The sequence below is a fragment of the Lutra lutra genome, chromosome 5 (assembly GCF_902655055.1).
Source record: "Lutra lutra chromosome 5, mLutLut1.2, whole genome shotgun sequence".
NCBI classification, from domain to species: domain Eukaryota; kingdom Metazoa; phylum Chordata; class Mammalia; order Carnivora; family Mustelidae; genus Lutra; species Lutra lutra.
In genome coordinates, this window is record NC_062282.1 from 85279929 (window position 1) to 85302881 (window position 22953).

Sequence of the window (22953 nt, forward strand, 5' to 3'; positions counted from 1 at the left end):
AAAGAGGCAGAGCTGAAGCATCACCCTGCTTCTGTCTGCCTCCAAAGCCCAGGGATAGTGTTTGACATTTGCAAGGTACTTGCTCGTCCTTTTCCAATGTGATTCTTAAAGTAATTCTGAGATATGAGTAAGAAAGTGATCATCATCCCCTTATTCAGATAAGAATACGAGTCTAAAAATGGTTTTTAAAAAAACACTAGCCAAAGTCATCAAGCTAGTAAGTAGTAAAGAGATGGCTGTCTCTGGTTCCTAAAGTTAAGTTCTTTTTTGGGAAAGAAACAGACAAAGAAATAAACAAAAACCCAAAAAACCCCAAACTCATAATTATTGAGTGCCTATTATATTCTTGATGTATTCCCAGTATACATTATTTTATTTAATCCCCACCACAGCCCTATGAGGTAGGTATCATTATATCTATCTCATGAATGAGAAAAAAAAAGGCAAGCAAGTCTTCAGGGTAAGATGATGAGTCAAACACTTTTCTCTACTTCCATCCCCTAAGAACTGGCAGTGTCCTGTGCCTCTAGAAGGACAGGTGAAGGGGGAGGTCTAAAATAAGAAGGATTGTTTGGATGGTTGTATGAAAATTGATCCTGCCCTTCTACCACTTTGTTGAAAGAAAGAAAAAAGAGAAGGAAGAAAGAAAGAAACAAACAAACAAACAAACAAACTAGTCCTCTCCACCCCACACCATGGTTTATCCTCTGGAGAGGATGGTCTCCTAACTGTGAAAACCAGGTGCACCAAGCACAGGGGCACCTTGTAGAAAATGGAGGGACCGATCAGGTACATGAGCACATACTGGGTGCTCAGACCCTCAGCCCTCTTTTCCTATTTGGCTCTGATAACACTAGCAGCTGGGGTCTCAGTCTCCAGACAAAAGGATAATAGAGCGTGTGTTTTTTTGTTTTTGTTTTTGTTTTTGTTTTCTGAAGACTTTGACCAACCTAAGAAGGAAGATGTACAGTTACCAACATGAGAGTTTTCTGAACACAACGTCCTAGCCATAGCTCTCTAGAGTGAAGCTTACTATCAACAGAACTCTCCCACAGGCTCGTAACTTCGAAAGGGGACTTTAGGTCTCCACACTTAAATATGAGCAGATAACTGAGGGTTTTCAGACACACAGGAAAGACTTCTCATAGGACAGATAAAGACTAGGTTTTCAACAGAAAAAAATGCAACTTAAGGAAAACTGTCAGAGAGATGTTAAGAAATAACAATTATCGGGGTGCCTAGGTGGACTCTATTGGTTGAGTGTCTGGCTCTTGATGTTGGCTCCAGTCAGGATGGGATCCAGCCCTGAGTGGGGCTCTGTGCTGAGTGTGGACCCTGCTCAAGAGTCTCTCCCTCTGCTCCTGCTTGCGTGTGTCTGCACTCTTTCCCTCTCTCTTCATGAAAGAAAGAAAGAAAGAAAGAAAGAAAGAAAGAAAGAAAGAAAGACTTTTTTTTTTAATAGAAAAAAAATAGGATATCAAGAAAGCAACCTTTAGAAAGCAAAAGTTAGCTTTAGGAAAAAAAAATATATAGCATGTGTATAAAGATTCAAAGGTTTAAAAGATAAATTTAAGGAAATTTTCCATAATGAGTAAGCAGACAGAGAAAGAAAAGAGTAGGACAAATAAAATTTAAAGCCCAGTCTGATGGGGCGCCTGGGTGGCTCAGTGGGTTAAAGCCTCTGCCTTCGGCTCGGGTCATGATCCCAGGGTCCTGGGATCGATCCCCACATCGGGCTCTCTGCTCAGCAGGGAGCCTGCTTCCTCCTCTCTCTCTGCCTGCCTCTCTGCCTACTTGTGATCTCTGTCTATCAAATAAATAAATAAAAACAAATAAATAAAATAAAATAAAATTGTGCTTAAAAAAAAAAAAAAGCCCAGTCTGAGAGTTCCAGTTTCTAAATAATAGAAGGCTCAAAAAGATGGAATGAAGAGAAGAAACCATGACCACTTAATTTAAGGGAAAAAAGAAAAGCCCTGAACTTAAGGACACATATTTCCAGAATGAATGAGCTGATTCAGTGTGCAGCACAATGAATAAAAAAGCTGTATCATTATGAACTTTCAAAGCATTCAATACAAATATACTATCCTGTAAGGTTCCAGAAAGAAAACTGTTGCATCCAAGGATCTGGAATCAAAATAACTTTAGACTTCTCAGCAGTGACACATAAAGCTAGAAATTAAGGAGGGCAATGCCTTCAAAATTTTGAAGGAAGGTAATTTCCAACCTAGAATTCAATACCCAGCTGGCCTCTCAATTGAGTATGAAGAGAATAAATTATTTTTCATATATGCAGGTTTTTAAAAATTAACCTCCCAAGCAATCTTTCTTTCAAAGCTATTGGAGGATGTCCTCCACAAAAACAAGGGAGTAAAATAAGAGGGAGGAAGACAGTGCATGCAACGAGCAGGAAATCCTTCATTGTAGAGGAATGAAGGAGAACCCCAAGATGGTGGTCAAGGCGAGTCCAGGATGACAGATATGCAGTGAGATCACCAATTCAGATTCGGTTAGGTCAGAGGGCTCTGGGAGATACCTTGTCAGAAATATGGAAATGTGATTGATGCCTTTGAACACATTCAAGGGGAATTTAGACAACTGGAGAAGAGTTGGAAATTGAATTAGGAAAAAGGATATAGGAAAATGAGCACATGTATAAAAAACACTATTATTAATTGCAAGGAAAACAAAAACTGTTCAAGAAAGGAAAAGCCATCATAGAGTTTATTCTATGGCCTGTATCATTTCCATAGTCATAAGAATGGAAATACTGAATGCTGATCTAATTGAAATTATTCCATCAAATATAACTACTTTGGAAAGATGGGCTCGCGTTGGGATGAGACCCCAAGAGCTGGAAGGTGAGTTAAATCCTCCCCTGCCATCTTGGAGATTTAATAAGTAATACCCAAAACTGAAAAGAAAAAAGTAAATTATGCTACTTAGAAGATGAGGTAGGAACTAGCAAATTCATTAGCTCGAAGAGGTATTAAGTGACAGCTTCTTGGCCAGGAGAGATTGGAGAGAGAGACAAGGGTGTGAGAGGACTAAAATCAGTGTTTTATAATAAACCTTTAGAACTCTTTGGCTTCTCAAATTGTGTAGAAATGTAGAGAGATAGAGATACCTAGCTTTGATAAAATTAAAAAATTTTTAAAGAAAAATTAATCAAAATATTAATTCATGCTTATCTTTAAACTATTTTTTCTTCTTTCTACTTAATTTTCCCTACTTAGTTCTGTATTTTTAATACCAAAATCATATTAGTTTTATATAAAAATAATCTTCTTTGTGAACAAAGAACTGACGTTCAGAAGTGTCACGTAAATTTCCTAATTTTTTTTCATCTTATAAGTAGGAGCTAGGATTTTAAGGCAGTTCTGACTCAGATTGTTTTTTATCATTGATCAAAATATCCATTAAAAATGAAGCAGCACAATTATCATGTCACTATATTCCTGGCCCCGCCCTGCCCCTGGAAAGTCCACAGAGCCTCTTTCCATACCAAACATCAACACTGGATAGCTTTCATCTGTCTACATATTTGCCTATCTATCTATTTATTTATCCCCATCTAATTCCAGAAAGATGGAAGACTGGATTGCTAAGGTGCTATAGGAAAATAACATACAAATGAGACAAGGGGCATTTGATCACACAGGTTACGTGTTCTCACGAATGCAGTTGACTGAGTCATACTCAGTTTCCTGAGGGTGTGACTTAGTCCCAAGCTCCTTCTGTTTTTCCAAGGGTCTAGCAGAGTCATGCGCATATAGATCCTCAATGGATATTTGTTGGTTTGACTTGCTAGCAAAACTATAGCATCTGGACAAGTGACCTTAGTTTCTTTCCCACTTTGTTGTGACTGTCTTCAAACGGTATATGTGAGCCTTTCTTTGTGATTGCCTCCATTTGGAAACATAGTATGATGACTAAACATTCATCTGATGAATGGGAAATTGCAAAATACACAGGAAGAACTATATTTTTAACCAGAGGTTCATTTTTTTTTTCCTGTTCTTTTACTTTCTTTCTTGGCAAACCACGCAATGTCCATCCTAAAAAATGGGCAAAACGACAACAGAACTTGGAAGAGGGACTGATCCCTCCTCTGTTCTGAGAAGGGCTGTGGCAGTCTTTGGTGTCGTGTGGGCGCCTTTCTGGTGACAGAGTGAAATACTCACACTTCTGTTCAAGGGTCGTGCAGATATCCTCTGACTCCTGCTGTAAATTATCCTCTAGTCGCTGGGAGGTTATCAACCATGTCCTCACTTAGGACAGTTGGTGGGTGGAAGGTTGCCAAGGTGGAGAATGGCAGTTCCCAATGCTTTTGAGCTCAAAGACCGAGTAAGTCAATCCTTGAGGTTTTAACATGTAAATCCAATGTCTGCCGGGAAATCTCAGCATTCAAGTGGAGACTTATTCTACTGCCTGCCTCATTAAAAAGCATTTTGTTTCTAAGTTGTTGGTAAGACATTTCTTAAGAGTTACCTTTTGTAAATAATGATGTCTTAGGAAATCTACATGAAAGAATAGATCCTTAAAATTTTTCCTCTAAAGCCATCTATAGTTCATAAAACTTTGATGATAGTGCTTCCTTGTTCCCTTCCTCCACTTAGTGTGTATTCAGTAGGCCACTGCTCCATGCCCGCCATGGTTCTAGACAGTGTGCATGTAGACTAGATAGACTAGATAAGCCCAATGTCTCCCTTCACAGAGGTTACATTCTTGGCACTGCTTGTCCTATGTGAACACTCAGCATCATTTTCCTAACGTTATGGCAAACCAAGCAATGTTCTGAGCTGATACTAAAGTAACTTATCTAGTAACTATAACAAAACCAGGAAGAGTGATGGTACACTTACTGAATTTTTACTGTCTGCTAAAAATACTTGATAAGCACCTTCGATATGGTTTATTTCATCTAGTCCTCATAGGAATCTCGGGGTAATATACAGGATCAAAATGTTGAGGAGAAATAAAGACTCAGAGAGGTAAACTGACTAACAAGTTCATAACTAGTAAGTAGTACAGCTGAAACCCAGACTCACAGTTTCATGCTCATAACCATCATATTGTATCATAAACTTTCTAGGACTTACTGTAACATTAAAATTATGGAACTTAGGGGCACCTGGGTGGCTCAGTGGGTTAAAGCCTCTGCCTTCAGCTCAGGTCGTGATCTCAGGGTCCTGGGATCGAGCCCCGCATCGGGCTCTCTGCTCAGCGGGAGCCTGCTTCCCCCTCTCTCTCTGCCTCTCTGCCTACTTGTGATCTCTGTCTGTCAAATAAATAAATAAATCTTTAAAAAAAAATTATGGAACTTAGAGCCACACGAAGACAAGTTCAAGTCTAAGCCCCAACCCTCAAGACAACATTTTTGGGTCTCTGTAACTCATCTGCAAAGTAGAATTAATATTACCACTTCATAGTGTTTTGGTGATAAAATATCTGGACAGTGCCTAAACATGTATATAGATAATAGATGATGAATTTAATTATCAGCTTTGACCTAAGATGTGGTACAGTGCAGAAAACAGAGGCCTATTAATTATTTAGAGACACCGTTATTAATCTGCTTCAAATTCATGGGGTTGGGGGCAAAGGTGGAAGGGGAAGTCTAAGGCCATTGAAATAAAATTAAATAATCAACACACATCTATGGAGAGCGTCCTCACCCTAAGGTTTAGGTCACTCAGGAAGTGTGGTCTCCCTATCCTCCTCTGCTTGGTAAATTGTTGAACTCCTACCCATTCTGCAAGGCCCCGCCAAAATGCTGGCCTTCCCTGAAGCTCTTTTTTTTTTTTCCCAGTGTTCCTAGATTCATTGTTTATGCACCACACCCAGTGCTCCATGCCCTTCATAATACCCACGTGCCCTCCATAATACTCACCACCAGGCTCACCCAAACCCTCAGTTTGTTTCTCAGAGTCCACAGTCTCTCAGGGTTCATCTCCTCCTCCGATTTCCCCCAACTCACTTCTCCTGTCCATCTCCCAATGTCCTCCGTGTTATTCCTTATGCTCCACAAGTAAGTGAAACCATATGATGATTGACTTTCTCTGCTTGACTTATTTCACTCAGCATAATCTCTTCCAGTCCCATCCATATTGATACAAAAGTTGGGTATTCATCCTTTCTGATGGAGGCATAATACTCCATTGTATATATAGACCATATCCTCTTTATCTATTCATCTGTTGAAGGACATCCTGGCTCTTTCCAGTTTGGCGATTGTGGCCATTGCTGCTATGAACGTTGGGGTACAGATGCTCTTTTATCTTCTCCAGAAGGAGCCACTCCTGTGGCTTTTACTGTACAGAGTAGGAGTTCCTAAATCAAGACCCACAGTTTGTTCTAGGCAGTTTCTATCAAAATCCCCCAGGAAGCTGACTAAAATACGAATTCCCTGGTTCAGCCTCCAGAGCCTGACTTAGAGGAGGCACCCAAATCTGCATTTTTGAAAGTGTGTTCTGTGTGATTCTAAGAGGAAGACACAGCTGGGAAACACTGTGGAACCATGTATGACTCTTAATACATACATACATATATATATATATATATATATATATATATATATATATATATATATTACTTTATCATGCAGTTATTCACATGTGTGTTTCATTTCTTTTCCTGGGAAATTATCTTCCTGATACTCCAATGCAATGCGGGTGTAAAAATGAAGAAAATCTAGAGGAAAGAGTCCTAAGAGCAAGTCCTTTTGCAACACCTAGCTCTTCCTAATTATCTCCCCTAGGATGTTTCACTATGTCGTCTGGACTAGTTGGCTGTCCCTGTTTTCCATCCCATGACACTGTGATCTCCCTACAGCAGGACTTATTTTAGTTGGAACTTTATTCGTTTGGCTAAAAAAGTAAAAATGAAAAATCAAGTCATTGGCAGAATATTTGGGATGCCTAATCAGTAACCAAAGCAGGACCTGTATGAATATAGATCCCCACACTTTAAGCCATCAGGATTCCCCCTTTATCTTGTGAGACTACTGTATTCAGTGTCAGCTTGATTCTTTATTTCCTTTGACCCGCTGACCTGTCTCCTCCCCACATACATTTCTTTTTTTTTTTTTTTTAAAACATTTGGCCAGTTCTGATCTCATGTTGGGAAAGCCTGGTAATATAGTGGGAAGCATGTATTTCCACACCAGAAAGTCCTACATGAACAAGAATATGTAGATTACAGTCATGCTGGTCACAGTCCCAACTCTCAGATGGAAGGTTCTGGCTCACGGTGTGGCACAGGGCAGGTGACTGATAAGTGACGCATGCATTTGGGGAGACCAGTGTTGGGAGAGCATCTGTGAAAAAGAGAGATCCCTCCTGAAGAGAGAAGCAGAAGTATGGACATTGTGGAGAGCCAGGTCTTTGCCTGATTCATTGTTCTCCATCCTTCTTTCTTGGGCATCATTATCTGTGTTGAATGGGCCTCAGCGGTGAACAGTGTTTGAGGACAGCTCTGTAGTAACTTGAGGGGAACTTCCATCCTGGCCCCCCTTGCCTCCTCCGTGGCCTTGGGAAACCTGCGTCATTACTCTGCCCAGCAGTTTGCTCATCTCAAAAAATGGCAATAATAGTACTACTATTTCAAAGCACTGAGGAAAACTGAGATAGTGCAGGTAACGTGCTTAGCATAATGCCTGATATTCCTTACATAAATGTTAGGTCTTAGCCATTAGTGATGATTCTATTGTCCACTAGACCATAAGCCCCATAAAGAAGGCAGCCTTGGCTTTCTCTCTCCCTGGCACTTAGTATAACGCCTGACTCCCACTGAGTCAGCCGTTAGTAAATGTCAGTGAACACAGACTGAGTTCACTGAGCAATTTCTGTTTGCATCTCTATTCCACCTCAGTGTCTCTTCTGCTATACCAGGGGGTAACCAAATCTCCACGTTCTTCCAAGACCGGAAGGAAGAAGGGGGACTTGTAGCCAGCTAAGCAAGAACTGTTTTCATGGTGAATTACCTTTGCCTTTAGAGAATCACAGCCCAAAGCAGTGACATGTTTAAGCAGCAAATTTGTACATTAAATTAGCATACCAAAAAGTCAGGCCAGACTTTGGCTTGACTTTTTTTTTTTTAAGATATATATAGCATTATTCTCTGAAGAATTTATCTTGGTACTCCTGAACATACTGGCTTAATTTGTCATCAGTTGAAGCCGAACAGTACTGGAATCTAACATTGTGTTACATGAGCAAGGCATTTTACCAGCCTAAGCAAAATATAGAGAGCCTGCTTTATGATGATATTCTCACAAAGCTCTTCAAAAGATCCACTTTTTTTTTTTAAGATTTTATTTATTTATTTATTTGACAGAGATCACAAGTAGGCAGAGAGACAGGCAGAGAGAGAGAGGAAGGGAAGCAGGCTCCCCACTGAGCAGAGAGCCCCAAGCAGGGCTCGATCCCAGGACCCTGGGATCATGACCTGAGCCAAAGGCAGAGGCTTTAACCCACTGAGCCACCCAGGCGCCCCAAAAGGATCCACTTCTTATTAATCCCACATATAAGGAAATTAACAATTGTTTTAACTTTCAACTTAAGCAGAGAAAGGTTGCAGAAACTAAAACAGCAGGACAACAACGCCTGGTCAAAATATAAGTACATGCCTTTAACAGTCTTGAAGTAAACAAAAGCCCTTCTAGGAAAGACATAAGCCCAGGGGGCCCCAGAGGAAAAGAATAATACAGTTGACTACAGAAAATTTGACTACGTAAGGCGCAAATGTAACAATGCAGTTTTCTACACTACTAAAAATATTTAAAGTCAAAAGCCAAATGGACAGCCTGTATGAAATATTCCTAAGATTTGCTCAAGAGAGACTTAATTTATGTAACATTTTAAACACACTTGCAAAGCAAAAAGGCTAATAACTCATTAAAAACAGGCACAAATCTATGAATAGGCAGCTCTCTGGAAACAATACACATACAAAGATATGAGGCTTTATTCATCATTTAAGAAATACAAACTAAATCAATAATTAAATTTTTTCTTCACCTGTCAGGTGGTAGACAGAACGTCATTCTTCCATACTATTGGTGTGGAGGAGTTTGGTGCAGCATCTTTGAGAGGCGAAATACAGTGTCTATTAAATTGGAAAATTCACATACTCTTTTTTTTTTTTAACAGCATTTCTACTTTCACGGAGCTAGCTTACAAGCCTTTGCACAAAAGCTGACCAAGGATGTTTGCACTAGTCTTCCACGTAACAGGGTATAATTAAACCATCTTTGAAATGCCATCAAAAAGCTAAAAATTGTATGGGACATTCTACACAATATAATATGAAAGAGCTGTTTAAAATAATTAGCCATAGATTTGTACGTGATATATGAAGGAACAGGGAGAATGTAACTGTATAGAAAGAGCTTATAATCTATGTTCCTATTGGAATGATAGTATGTTGCTCCTGCTATCAAAAGGGAATACATACAAGCTGAAAAATTCTCTTAAAGAATACACAGAATTTGTTCAAAGAAGCTGCCTTCTGGAATGCAACTAAAAATTTAGAATGGGACGAAGTCTCAATTTTCTTCGAATAATTGTGAGTTATCATTTGTAATTTTTAGTTTTCATTGAGCCGGACATTATACTTCTGGTGTATAGAAGCTCATCTTCAAGACCACCTGTGAGTCAAGTTTAATTAGCGCCATTTTACAGCTGGGGACACACAGCTGTTGTCCTTGTTCCCTCATCAATAGAAAGATTTACATAAACACCAAGAAGTGCAGTTCTCCACAGTTGTGCATATGGTCATGATTTGGTATTTACTTAGGCAGCAATCGTTTTTTTTTAATAGGAAAAAATAAAATATTTTCCAAATATTTTTACCTCAACCATAGAAAAAAAGGTGGTGGGGGGTGGGAAGAGTCTGCTTTACCTTCTATTCTCCCAGATTCCAAGTGGCAGGGTGGTATCACTAACTCTAAAAAGAGTCTCCCCTTTCCTTCTGTTTACTGCAAAGAATGCTGAGACTGGGGACATGGGAAGAGAAGCCAAACAAAGGAAAGAAAAAGCATCAAGCACCACATGCCACAGTCAGCAGGCTTCAGTTTAGGGAAAGACTTGGGGAAAGCGGATTTGACCCATGTGATTCTAAAAGGAGAGGCAAAGAATCCACCCTGCTTCCCCTGATTCTGCCTCTGGGATGGCTGGATACACAGTAGTGACAGCATAAAGATGGCTATAGAAATAGGGGCTAAGGGGCCCCTGGGTGCCTGGGTGGCTCAGTGGGTTAAGCCTCTGCCTTCGGCTCAGGTCATGATCTCAGGTCATGATCTCAGGGTCCTGGGATCAAGCCCCACATTGGGCTCTCTGCTCATCAGGGAGCCTGTTTCCTCCCCTCTCTCTCTCTGCCTGCCTCTCTGCCTACTTGTTATCTATCAAATAAATAAGTAAAATCTTTAAAAAAAAAAAAAAAAAGAAAGAAAGAAAGAAAGAAATAGGGGCTAAGAGCCTGGGCCCAGAACCAGAAAGGTGTATACTGAGTTTACGTGACTGCCCCTGAGCAGACTTAGACGATTGGTGTCGCCCACTTGGGCACTCAGGCTTTGGGTGTGGTTTTGTGATACCAGTCAACCCGCTGTCCCCTTGTTGCTTTTACTTTCCACATGACTAACACATTTCAGTCTGCCAGTGAGCTGAGTGTGATGTTAGTATTTCAGTGTTTTCTATGCAAGAGCACCTAAATGCAATTCATGAGCTTTGTTTTGGTGCTCACACAGGACAAAACTCTGTGAGACATTTTGAAGGACTCCTTTGGTTTTCAAAGCAGTACCTTTCTAGAGGATTTTCACGTGTAGTTTGGATGGACTAACCAAGGTTCCACCCTAATTTCTCGCTTCAGAACCTAGCCCCAGGGTCATTTAATCACTATACTGGTGACACCCACAGCAAGTTATTTAATCTGTCTGAGCTGGAGCGCCCCTAGCTACACATGCCATAAGGTTGTCATGAGGACAAAATGAGATATAAAAACGAAATGCACACCAGGTCCTGGGTGGCTCAGTCGAATAAGCATCTGCTTTTGGCTCAGGTCATGATCTCAGGGTCCTGGGATCAAGGGCCATGTCGGGCTCCCTGCTGAGCGGGGAGTCTGCTTCTCCCTTTACCCCGCCCTCCAGCTCGTGCTCTCTCTCTCTCTCAAATAAATTAATAAAATATTTTTTTAAAAAATGAAATGCATACCAAATCACACATAAACAGATCTCTTGTGCATATAGAATTTCTGCGTCAGGTTGATTTGTAGAGAATGTGCACTTACCCCAAAGAAAAACTCAAAAATAAGCCTTTTTGTGGTATTTAGTTTAGATATTTTTAAAAATATTTGAAGTCGTATCATAACATTAGGACCCATTCAACTCTGGCTTTGTTAACCTAATACACCTCCGGGCAACCTTAAGGACACCAGACTGATAGGATGTTTGCTAAGACTGGGGTGAGCAGCCACGTGTGAAAGCAAGATGCCAAAGCAGATAAGGATATCGAAGGTTTCAGCTTTTCAGCCTGTCTGTTCTTCCACAGGCGGTATATACAGGCCAGCTCTGTCAGTGGAAGTGAGAACCAGGCTCTGCTCTCTCAACACTCAACTGCTACCTCCAAGGCCCCACACAGAGCCAGTCTAGCAGTATCTCTAGAAGACCTTTATGTCATCTTGGCACCAGATCTCCTCCATGAACCAGAAACAAAGTTGTATAACAAGATACAGGACAACACACAACAAGTAAACGCAATAAAGGTTAACTGTGCTTGAGATGGGAGGAAACACTGCAAAAACACCACACCATCGACTACCAAAAACCCCAGATGTGGAGAAATGACACTGACAACCTCCATGTTTTCCCATGCTGGCTGATAATATTCACATGTTATGACACCAGCTTACGATGGTATTTGCTGGGAGTCTGAATTAGGCTATTCTCTAAGACGTGGTAGTAGGAGGACTAGCGAAAGTAGCTAGTACCCATTTATTTTCTAAGTACTATATGTATGGTAACTCATTTCATCTTCCTCTAAATCCAATGGAATGTATATTATTTCCATACCCATTTCATAGATGAAGAAACAGAACATAGAAGTAAACTGCCAAGATGATACAACTATTAATTGTGGGAGCTGGGATGTGAACTCAGGTAGTCTGTCTCCAAAGATGGTACTTTTCATCTCAGGGGCCGGCACACTTTTCTGTAAAGAGCCAGCTAGTAAATATTACAGACTTTTATATGGTTGCATATTTTTGTTGTTTTTAATAATACTTTAAAAATATAAAAACTGATCTTAGCTTGTAATTAAGACGAAAACAGGCAGCAGGCCCATTGGGACCATAAATAATCGGCTTGTTAATACTATACTCATTGATCAAAGGACCCAGAGGATGTGCTATTTGATACCCAGCCCATTCGGTAAATCCTATATGCCTCTAATACAAATGGTTTTGCGTTGATAAAATAATCCATAATTCTGACTTCATCTCTTTCTCATTTTGTCTGAGTTATGAGGTCTCACTGCGTTTTCCATGAGCTTTCCCCTCCTAACTACTATTTCTGCTGCTGGACATTTAAGAAGAACAGTAAGTGGAGCCAGGATTATCCTGATTCCAAAACCCAAATTTACAATTTTGTTGTAAAGACACAACAACAAAAAAGACCTATAGACCATTATCTCTGATGACCATAGATGCAGAAATCCTCAACAAAATATTAGCGAATCAAATCCAACAATGTATGTTAAAAATTAATTCACCACAATCTAGTAGGATTTATTCTCTGGATACAAGGGTGGCTCAGTATTCACAAATCAATGTGATATATCACATCAATAAGAGAAAGGATAAAGCCATATGATCATTTCAATGGCTGCAGAAAAAAGCATTTGACAAAGTACAACATCCATTCATGATAAAAACCCTCAACAAAGCAGGTTTTCAGGGAACATATGTGAATGTAATCAAGCCCTTATATAAAAACCCACAGCTAACATTATACTCAATGGGGAAAAACTGAGAGTTTCTCCTCTAAGATCAGGAAGAAGACAAAGATGTCCACTCTCACCACTTTCAATCACTGCAGTACTGGAAGTGTTAGCCACTGCAATCAGACAAGAATAAGAAATAAAAGGCATCCAAGGTAAGCAAGAAGTAAAACTTCCACTATTTGCAGATGGTATAATCCTATATAGAGAAAAGCAGAGATGACTCTACCAAAAAACTACTAGAACTCATAATTAAATTCAGTAAGGTCACTGGATAAAAAAATCAATGTACAGAAATCCATTGCATTTCTATACATTAATAATGAAGCAGTAGAAAGAGAAATGTAAAAAACAATTCCATGACAATTACACCAAAAATAATAAAATGGGAACAAACTTAACTGAAGAGGTGACAAAAACACTAATTCAAAGGAATAACATGCACCCCTAGGCTTCCTGTAGCATTATTTACAATAGCCAAGCTATGGAAGCACCCCAAGAGTCCAATGATAGATGAATGGGTAAAGAAGATGTGGTACATATATACAATGGAATATTACTCAGTCATAAAAAGGAACAAAATATGGCCATTTGCACCAACATGGATGGATCTAAAGAGCATAATGTTAAGCGAAATAAGTCAGTCAGAGAAAGACAAATACCGTTATGATTTCACTCATATGTGGAATTTTAGGAAGAAAACAAATGAACAAAGAGAAAAGAGAGACAAGCAAAGAAACAGTCTTTAGAGAAGAAACTGATGGTTCCCAGAAGGGAGGTTGGTGGGGGGCTCAACGAAATAGGTGAAGGGGATTAAGAGTACACTTAACTTGATGAGGACTGAGTAGGAATTTTGAATCACTGAATTGTACACCTGAAAATGAATACAACGCTGTATGTTAACTACCCTGGAATTGAAAGGAAAAAAAAGGGGGGGGCCTATAAGGATGGAATAAGAGCTCTTCCAGCCATTTTTAATCTGTCATCGGCTTTCTCCTCATGCTGATTATTATATATGGAAGTGACACAAGACAGTACAGTATTGGACTGGAGTCTGTTCTCTTTTTAACAGACTAGAAATACATAAATAAGATGCATTCTTTCTAAAACTTCCGACCTACCACTTTCCTGGGACCAGACATTAATTAAGGCAGTTACATTAGTAGAACTAGCCACCTGGCATCTAATCTTTTATCATTTTCATGAAACCTTAAAATGGCTTATAAAGAGACATGGTTCACGAAATGCATTAATATCACAACAGAACTTCATGCTTTCTGGGTACCTGCTGTATGCTTGAAGATTAAAAATGTCATCGCAACATTCTAGTCTAGGCTCCTAGTGGAGAAATCACTGTGTTATGTTACTAGGTTTGGTCAAGATTAAATCTTGAACTTGCAAATAAATCCTGGTCATTTTTTTGACACCTCTGTGGTACATAATATAGAACTGTGCCTCATGTAATAAGTGTGAGGAAATCCTTGGTTTGGGCATAGCACTTTGAAACTTAAGAGAAAATTTATGGAAGTGTCTTTCAAGTTATTTTGACCACCACCTGGAAAAAATATATACCAAATATTTTATCATGATCCAATCTATAGCTACCTACACACATATGTAAAACCAAAACAAAGTTTCAGAAGCAGTTGAGACATTTCTTCCTATGGTTGAGACATTTCTTATTATTTTCTTACCTATTCTACTTTGTTTAAATTTTGGATGCGTCTCCTAACACCCAATTTATTTCGTAACCCACGAATGGGGCTTGACCCCATTTGAAAAACAGGGGATGCCTGGGTGGCTCAGTGGGTTAAGCCGCTGCCTTCGGCTCAGGTCATGATCTCAGGATCCTGGGATCGAGTCCCGCATGGGGCTTTCTGCTCAGCAGGGAGCCTGCTTCCCTCTCTCTCTCTCTCTGCTTGCCTCTGTCTACTGTGATCTCTCTCTGTCAAATAAATAAATAAAATCTTTAAAAAAAAAAAAAAAAAGAAAAACACTCAGAAGATGTTCATGCTCACACTGCTCATGGGCCGAAGGTATGTCTTTCTTACCTGGTCCCATTTCTCTAGGACCAGATCTCGCCATAATCATCAGTGCTCAGTGATGCTTCTCCTGACTTTGCCACTAATTTGAAATCCACTGTTACATGCTCTTAGAGCCCCATGACTTCTCTCTTTGACATTTAGTGGGAGTTCTAATTGTCCATTAATTTATGACTATTTCATCTATAAGTGTCTCTCTCTATATGCCTAGACAACAGGCTCCGTAAAGGTAGATATTCCATTTTTACTTTGCTACAATTATATCCCCCAACTGTGATTAATGAGTAAGAAGTGTTTAAGAAACACTTATAAATAATAAATATAATAAAATCTTTTTTAAAAAAGAAAAGAAATGTTTATTGAATAAATGAATGGGCACCCTAAGGTTATCTGGAACGTTGTTTTAAACAGGGTACTCTGGTTTCACTTAATTTTCATTATTTATTAGCAACTGAAAAGCAACTGATAATCCTTCACATTGTTCTTTTTGTTTGTTTTACAGTTAACTTTGACCACTTCGAGATTTTGCGAGCCATTGGGAAAGGCAGTTTTGGGAAGGTGAGAACCCAAATGATTAGCCACCAGCAGGGTTATGTAGCTCAGGGAACAAAGTCTGAGAATGTTCCGATTATTCAGTTACTGGGACCACAAGGAATGATAATTCAGAGGTTTTTTATAAAATGTTCACTACAGGGGCGCCTGGGTGGCACAGTGGGTTAAGCCTCTGCCTTTGGCTTGGGTCATGATCCCAGGGTCCTAGGATCGAGCCCCACATTGGGCTCTCTGCTCAGCAGGGAGCCTGCTTCCCCCTCTCTCTCTCTGTCTGCCTCTCTGTCTGCTTGTGATCTCTGTCTGTCAAGTAAATAAATAAAATCTTTAAAAAATAAAATGCTCACTACAGCTTGAGGTGTGTAGTATAATGGACACCTCTTGTTCTCAGAATTATTTCAGTGTCATGCTCATTAACTCTTTTAAGACTTTCTCACCACTGCAAAATGTTGGACTCAGTTGCTAATTGTACCCATACCTTTGGTAACATTTATCCTGTCAATGTAAGAGTTAACTCTTTTAAAAAAAAAAAAAGATGTTATTTATTTATTTATGAGAGAAAGAGAGAGAGAGAGCATGAGGAGGGGAAGGGGCAAAGAGTGAGGGAGAAGCAGGCTCCCCACTGAGCAGGGAGCTGCACAGCAGGACCCGACCCCAGGACCCCAGGATCATGCCCTGAGCTGAAGGCAGATGCTTAACCCACTGAGCCACCCAGGCACTTTTTATGTGGAAAAGAAGCTGCCCAATATCTGTTTCCCCTCCAGTTATACCATGTTTTTATTTTCAAAATCTACCATGAAAGATAGATCCAGGCTAATTTTTTTGCAAGAAACTTCTAGATTCAAATCCTGATCATTAGTTTGATAGAGACATACTCTGAGAATATTTACGTCATACTGAACTCACCTTTTAAAATCATCTGCTGCCCACTTTATTAGACATCTAGACCCTCTAAAAGAATTCCCAAAACATGGACATCATGGTCAGGGCTTTCTCAGTGCTTTAAGTTCTTTTAGGTTCTATCAACTGTGGTGTAAAGAGAAATTCTTGGCACCATGTTGTTCAGCTAGGCAGTTCAGCTGCACGCCTATCAGTCACTCAAATCAGAATAAGCGTGTCATTGGTTGTTGGAAAATTCCTGACAAGGAAGCAGCTATTTTCTCCAGCATGCTGTCTAAACAAAACCCAAAGACCAAAGAACAGGCAGGCTTGTTTGAGAAAGCAGAGATTCACAAACTGACCCGGTACAGGGGAAGAAAATGAGATTTTCTACTCTGAAATCAGAGCTAAGCAGCAACTTTAGCATTAGAGAATTTGCAAGTAGGGAGGCCTCCAGGCGCTGCTATTGAGGACCTCCTGTCCTGTCTCCCACGGCTGTGATCTGTCAGCTCCCTGACTGCTCTCCCACTCTGGTTTGTGCCATTAGGTCTGCATCGTGCAGAAGAACGATACCAAGAAGATGTACGCAATGAAGTACATGAACAAACAGAAGTGCGTGGAGCGCAACGAAGTGAGGAATGTCTTCAAGGAACTCCAGATCATGCAAGGTCTGGAGCACCCTTTCCTGGTTAATTTGTGGTAAGTGCTTTTACGGGCTCTCTGAATGGAGCCATTCCCGCCTTCACCTCCAAACACTGGTCCGTAAACCCATCTGGATTTCCAGGTGTTCGTGTGCAAAATCTTCAGTTAGGCTTTTCCCCAAAAGCTTTGGTTCTTTGACTTTGACTTTCGTCTTGGTTTCTTTGACTTCGAATGAAACAAATTGTTGTTTTATTGTCATGAATAAATACTGCCTTTTTTTTTTTTTTGTCACAATTCCCTGGTCCTTCAGGAACCTATATTTTTAAAAACATGGCAGTTAAATAGGCTGACAAAGAGTGAGTTCAGATGTCTTGTCGTTCACTAGATATTTTTCCCCCATTGATTGTGGGGCAGCAACATCGGGTGCTAGGTAGGTCCTCAGTGGCTGAGGGGAGGTTGGTCTTGGGAACGTGTACAGAAAAGCACTTGCTCTCTACAGTGACTGGCAGTGGACATGGATTCCTTGCAGCAGCCTTCTCCAGCGTCCACAAATATACACCTGGGAGTTGGAAAAGGACAGGTGCTGCCTTTCTCACCAAATAGCTTCTAACAGAGCGGGAGCTAAACTCAGATCAGTGGCTAGACATTAGGTAACTGTGGTCTCCTCCCCAAGCCAGGATCACAATCCAAGGCTTAGTAAATGGCTAGAAACTGGCTGTGTCTCTTACTCCCTGCTCTTTTCTTACATGGAGGGCTGTATGCAGCTCTCTCATTTTCCTCTACATTTTAATGCATCCATTATGTTAAGAGCCTGTTCCTAAAGCTAATTCAGTGTGACTGTTATTTAAATATGCATACCAAGCAGTTTCTACTAGCAAAGGCAAAAAAAAAAAAAAAAAAAAAAAAAGTCTTTATTCAGAGACTACTAATGGAAAAATACTTGGAATGTCACTGTGTGTTTGGGGACATTTTTTTCTGGAAGAGTTAATGCATAAAACCTGTCTCCCTCCATTTTTAATTAATACAGTTCACTTAATATACAGTTCGCTCCAAGACGCTACAACCAGAGTTGAAAAGATGGCTTTGTGTGACCTGGAAATAGGTTTGTGCCCTCCTCAGACACGGTGGAGTCTAACTGTGGCCCACGCTCAGTGTGTTTAATCAGTAGCTCAGAGTGGCCTATTCACAGCACTGCCATGCACTGTTACATCCATGCAGCTCTCCTCCCCACCTTTCACAATCACCAGATTGCCTTCTCCCCGTCTCTCCACCCTGACAATGATGAGGTACTCTCAATTCACATCCTCCCTTTGTTCAAAGTCACATTCTCCTTCTTCCAAAGCTCAGCCGACTCACTCTCTCCTTTTAAGACCAGGAACCCTTTAGAAGGATATACTCTGCATTTCCCCCTTTCACACTGCTGGTCCCTCATCACTAAATATGCAAAATGGATTTCAGTCTATTCCTGTTTTGCTTTTTTTATAAGGTGGGTGTCTACTGATTTTGCCGTTAGCTAATTTGGTATCAATGTAGGGAATACTTGGTATGCCACGAATACAGACTTGGTGACAACCTGACACAGAGCCTAGCCTTCCCTCTCACACGGAACCTCACAGGACAGTGGGCACCAGTAACAGTGATAGAGGAGGGAGAAGAAACCCGCCCCCCACCTTAATTCTAGCACCACATTCAGAACTGAGTGAGAGAGGGCATCCTTCAAGGATAGCAGAAAACTTTCTGTAGTTCAAATCTTGAGATAAGAATGGTCAGAGGGATGCCTGGGTGGCTCAGTGGGTTAAAGCCTCTGCCTTCGGCTCAGGTCATGATCCCAGAGTCCTGGGATCGAGCCCCGCATCAGGCTCTCTGCTTGGCAGGGAGCCTGCTTCCCCCGCTCACTCTGCCTACTTGTGATCTCTCTGTCAAATAAATAAATAAAATCTTTTAAAAAAATGGTCAGAAAGCATATTGATTCCTTCTAATAAAGGCTTTCTGTCTTAGTAAGTACAACATAGGGAATGTAAGTGACTCTTCAACTATTAAGCACCTTGCAGTAGTACTTCTGGAGGTGTGACCTGTGAGCAATATTCATAATTTTTTAAAAGATTTTATTCATTTATTCATTTATTTGAGAGACAGCATGAGCAGGGGGAGCAGCAGATGGAGAGGAAGAAGCAGGCTTCCTGCTGAGTAGGGACCCCGATGCAGGGCTCAATCCCAGGACCCTGAGATCATGACCTGAGCCAAAGGCAGATGCTTAACCCACTGAGCCACCCAGGTGCCTGAATCTTTATCATTTTTAAGTCACATGGTTATAAGACGGGGTTAATGTGTGTAACTTGGGTTGTTTTTATGAGCAAAATGAGATACAGTGCTATGCTCAACACAGAGCAAGCATCGTATAAATGGGAGTTCTTTTCCTTCCTTGTTCCGTGAAGGTGTAGCATTCCGAACATGTCCATACCTGCTGGGCCACTGTGGGCACCCCAGACATAAATTCCAGTGGCGCTCAGCCTCAAAACATCACAGGAAGTTGTGTGTGTGGTGGGGGAAGGCCAAGTCTTCTACTCATTCTCTATAAGAGCTTGTGATTTTTTGTTTTCCACCCTCATTCTGCAAGTCAAAGAACAAAGACTTAAAGATCTCCCCCATTATATACAATTTAATCAGGATTCTGTGCCTTCAGTTTAACTAGAGTTATCTTTACATCCCCAAAGCGTCAGGAGCCAATTTTCTTAAGAAGCATCATATGATTAAGAATGTAACAGCCATCCTTTTTAATCCCCATGTACCTCTTGCGTACTCTATCATAACTGGTAAGGTCAGTAGGCCTCTCAGTATTGCTTTCAGTAGTCTTCTCCTGGATACTCCAAATGCTGCTAACTCCTGGGGATATATTTAGAAAATTCTGGTTTTCAGGCTGAGGAAAAACACAAACTGTTTCTTTTAAGCAGGTTTTACACTAATGTTAAGAAGTTGGTGTGTGTGTGTGCGTGTGTGTAGAGGTGTGAATATATATGTGCTATGTGAAAACTACACACATGGCAGTCAACTGGAAGAACAGAAAAATCACAGAGAAACGAAAATTCTCCATAATGCTTCCACCTTGAAACAACCACTTCCAACATGTCCGTGTGTGCTGGCCAGAGAAATGGCTGCCTCTGGTTTTCTGGTTTTAATCATGCTTAGCCCCATTCGTTCCCTCATTTGTGGCTCTATTTACCGAGCAACACAAACAAGGTGGCATTAGGGTTGCCAGATAAGACACAGGACACCCAGTTAGATTTAAATTTCAGAAAAATAACCAATTGTTTTTAGTATATGTCCCAAATATTGCGCGGTGCCCATTTGATCTGAAAATTATTCCTTTTCCAAATTTCTAATGTAAGTGGGCATCTTGTATTTTTATTTACTGAATTTGGCAACCCTCACTGTAATGCAGCCCCAGAGTGAGGGGACCTGGGGGTGAGCAGTAGCGGGCAGAGCCCCTGATGGACCCCACATTTCCAGTAACCTTGAGAGGCTGCTATTAATCAAAGGATATAATAAATGTATCGAGTGTGAGAGGGCATGAAGGACTAAGTAGAACGGGAGTGAGTGAGTGTGTGTGTGTGTGTCTGTGTCTTCGTCTGGGCCAGCTGAGTTAAGGGTGAAAGTGTATTTTGAATTAAAATTGAACCTCCCCAGCCTCGGGGGACCTGACCCCACTCGGGAACACAGTCGTCAGATGTAGGCCTAGTTATAAAGCAAAGGCTGCCTGACAGGGCTGGCATCCAGGAAAAGCAAATAAAATCTCCCTGTGAGTCCCTCCCGGAGGGCTGCTTGCAAAGCCTTGGCAACCCAGAGCCTGCAAACAAATCCCTCCCAGTGCTGCCCAGCAGAGCCCGGTTCCCCAGGTGGCTTTTGTTAATTGAGATTAAGCCCGCAGCTGCACACACAGCTCCTCAGGGCGGCCTGCCGCCCCCTCCCTTGTCTCTTGTTCTGGGAACAGAAGGGGCCCACGTGTGGTTTCAGGAAATGAGAAGACAAGATCTTCTGTTGTAAGTGGAAAGGACCACCTGTATCGGGACTGGGAAAAGGGGGTCCTTGTCAGACCACTGAACACAGCCAAATAGGTTCCCTGGAATCAGCCTCCATTATCGAGGACTGCACACCAGTGTTTCTCCACAGAATCATGAACTGTGAGAACTCAAGGTACTCCAGGGCCACAGAAACAAGAAGGGTTCCCTGTCAGTGGAATCCTGTTACTTCAGAGTTTTGCCTCTGTTGTCTCATTTACTCATCCTCACAATTTAGGTGGATGGGGATAATGAGTCTGATTTTACACCAGAGAAACGGAGGCTCAGAGAGGCTGAGTCATTTTCCCAGAGCCACACAGCCAGGAACTCGCAGAGCCAGGACTCAAACCCAGGAATTCTGGCTTCAAAAACCCTGCATTTCCTGCTACACTATCCCACCTCCTATGGGACCTCTCAAAGGACTCTTACAAATTAGGAAGGAAACAAAACTTGATTTCTTTATTGTCTTTTACATCCCGCAAGAATACAAACTCTATGAGGCAGGTATGTTTGTATATTTTGTTCACTGCTCCAACAATAATGCCTCGCACACACGCTAAGCATTCAACAGATCTCTGCTGAATGAATGAATGAATGAATGAATGAATGAATAATGGAAAGAATGAATGGAGATGGCACCAGGCTTCAGGTTTTGCTCTTGCCCCATTCTACCACTGCCATTTCCTGCGCATTCACAAACATCCCCTTATTTAATCAGGCCCATTCCAGGTTTTTGGCGAGCCCTGAAGTCAGAGGGATGTGAGTCTGAATCCTTGCTTCACCACTTGGTAACTGTGTGAATGGACCAGACTACATTGTGTATTTACTTGGTTTCTTCCTCCATAATTGGGGATAACAGCAAGACCCAGGACAGAAAGTACTGCTAGGAATAAGGATGTGTTTCTAAAACACCGCACACATAGTAGGTGCCTAATAAACGACAACTGAGCCTGGGTGGCTCAGTCAGTTAAACAGCTGCCTTAGTCTCAGGTAATGACCCCAGGGTCCTAGGATCGAGCCCCACATCGGGCTCCCTGCTCAGTGGGGAACCTACTTCTCCCTTTCCCTCTGCCTGCTGCTCCCCCTGCTTGTGTGCACACACGTGCTCTCTCTCTTTCTCTGTTTCTCTGACAAATAAATAAAAATAAATAAAATCTTTAAAAGTCTTTAAAAAAAATAAAATCTTTTAAAAAATAAATGAGGCTTAATCTTAAAAAAAAAATAAAATCTTAAAAAAAAATGAGGCTTAAAAACTCAGTGAGGCCTCACCCCAAATAGAATATACCCTCAGCCGCTGGAGTAGATTCCTGAGTAGACATGTGCTCCTGCCAGTGAGCTGGCCTGGCCATTAGGAAGTCTTTGGGTTTGTTCTAAATTGTAAAAAATTAATTTTTAAAAATATGAAATACACATTTTATATAAAATATGAAAATACAGACATTCTAAAGAAAATGAAAAATACCCATATTACATTATGTAGAAATAACAGCTGTATTAGATTCCTGTTGCTTCTGGAACAAATTACCATAAACTTAGTGGCTTCATACAATGCCTACTGGTGGTACGTGGAGTTAAAGCTATTTTCACAATATAGCTAGCACATGATTTTCTTTTGTCCTGTATTTCCATTTGTCCTGAAAGTTCACAAACACACAAAACTAATCAGAGAAATGATTACCTACGGGATGCAGGGTTTAACGAGAACATAGCATGCGGGAAACTCTGGGAGTGGCTGAAACACTCTATCCTCATGACTGTGCTGCTGCCCTGTACCAGGGATAGATTTGTAAA

At 40.9% G+C, this 22953-nt stretch overlaps 1 protein-coding gene across 1 annotated transcript in view; it reads left to right on the forward strand.

Moving 5' to 3' along the window:
• Window positions 1–22953, forward strand: part of STK32A (serine/threonine kinase 32A) — a 140204-nt gene that overhangs the window by 20393 nt on the left and 96858 nt on the right. The window contains exons 3-4 of the mRNA XM_047731547.1: window positions 15540–15595; window positions 17013–17164. Of these exons, the coding sequence (XP_047587503.1) occupies window positions 15540–15595; window positions 17013–17164 (208 nt within the window). The remainder of the gene's footprint in view (window positions 1–15539; window positions 15596–17012; window positions 17165–22953) is intronic.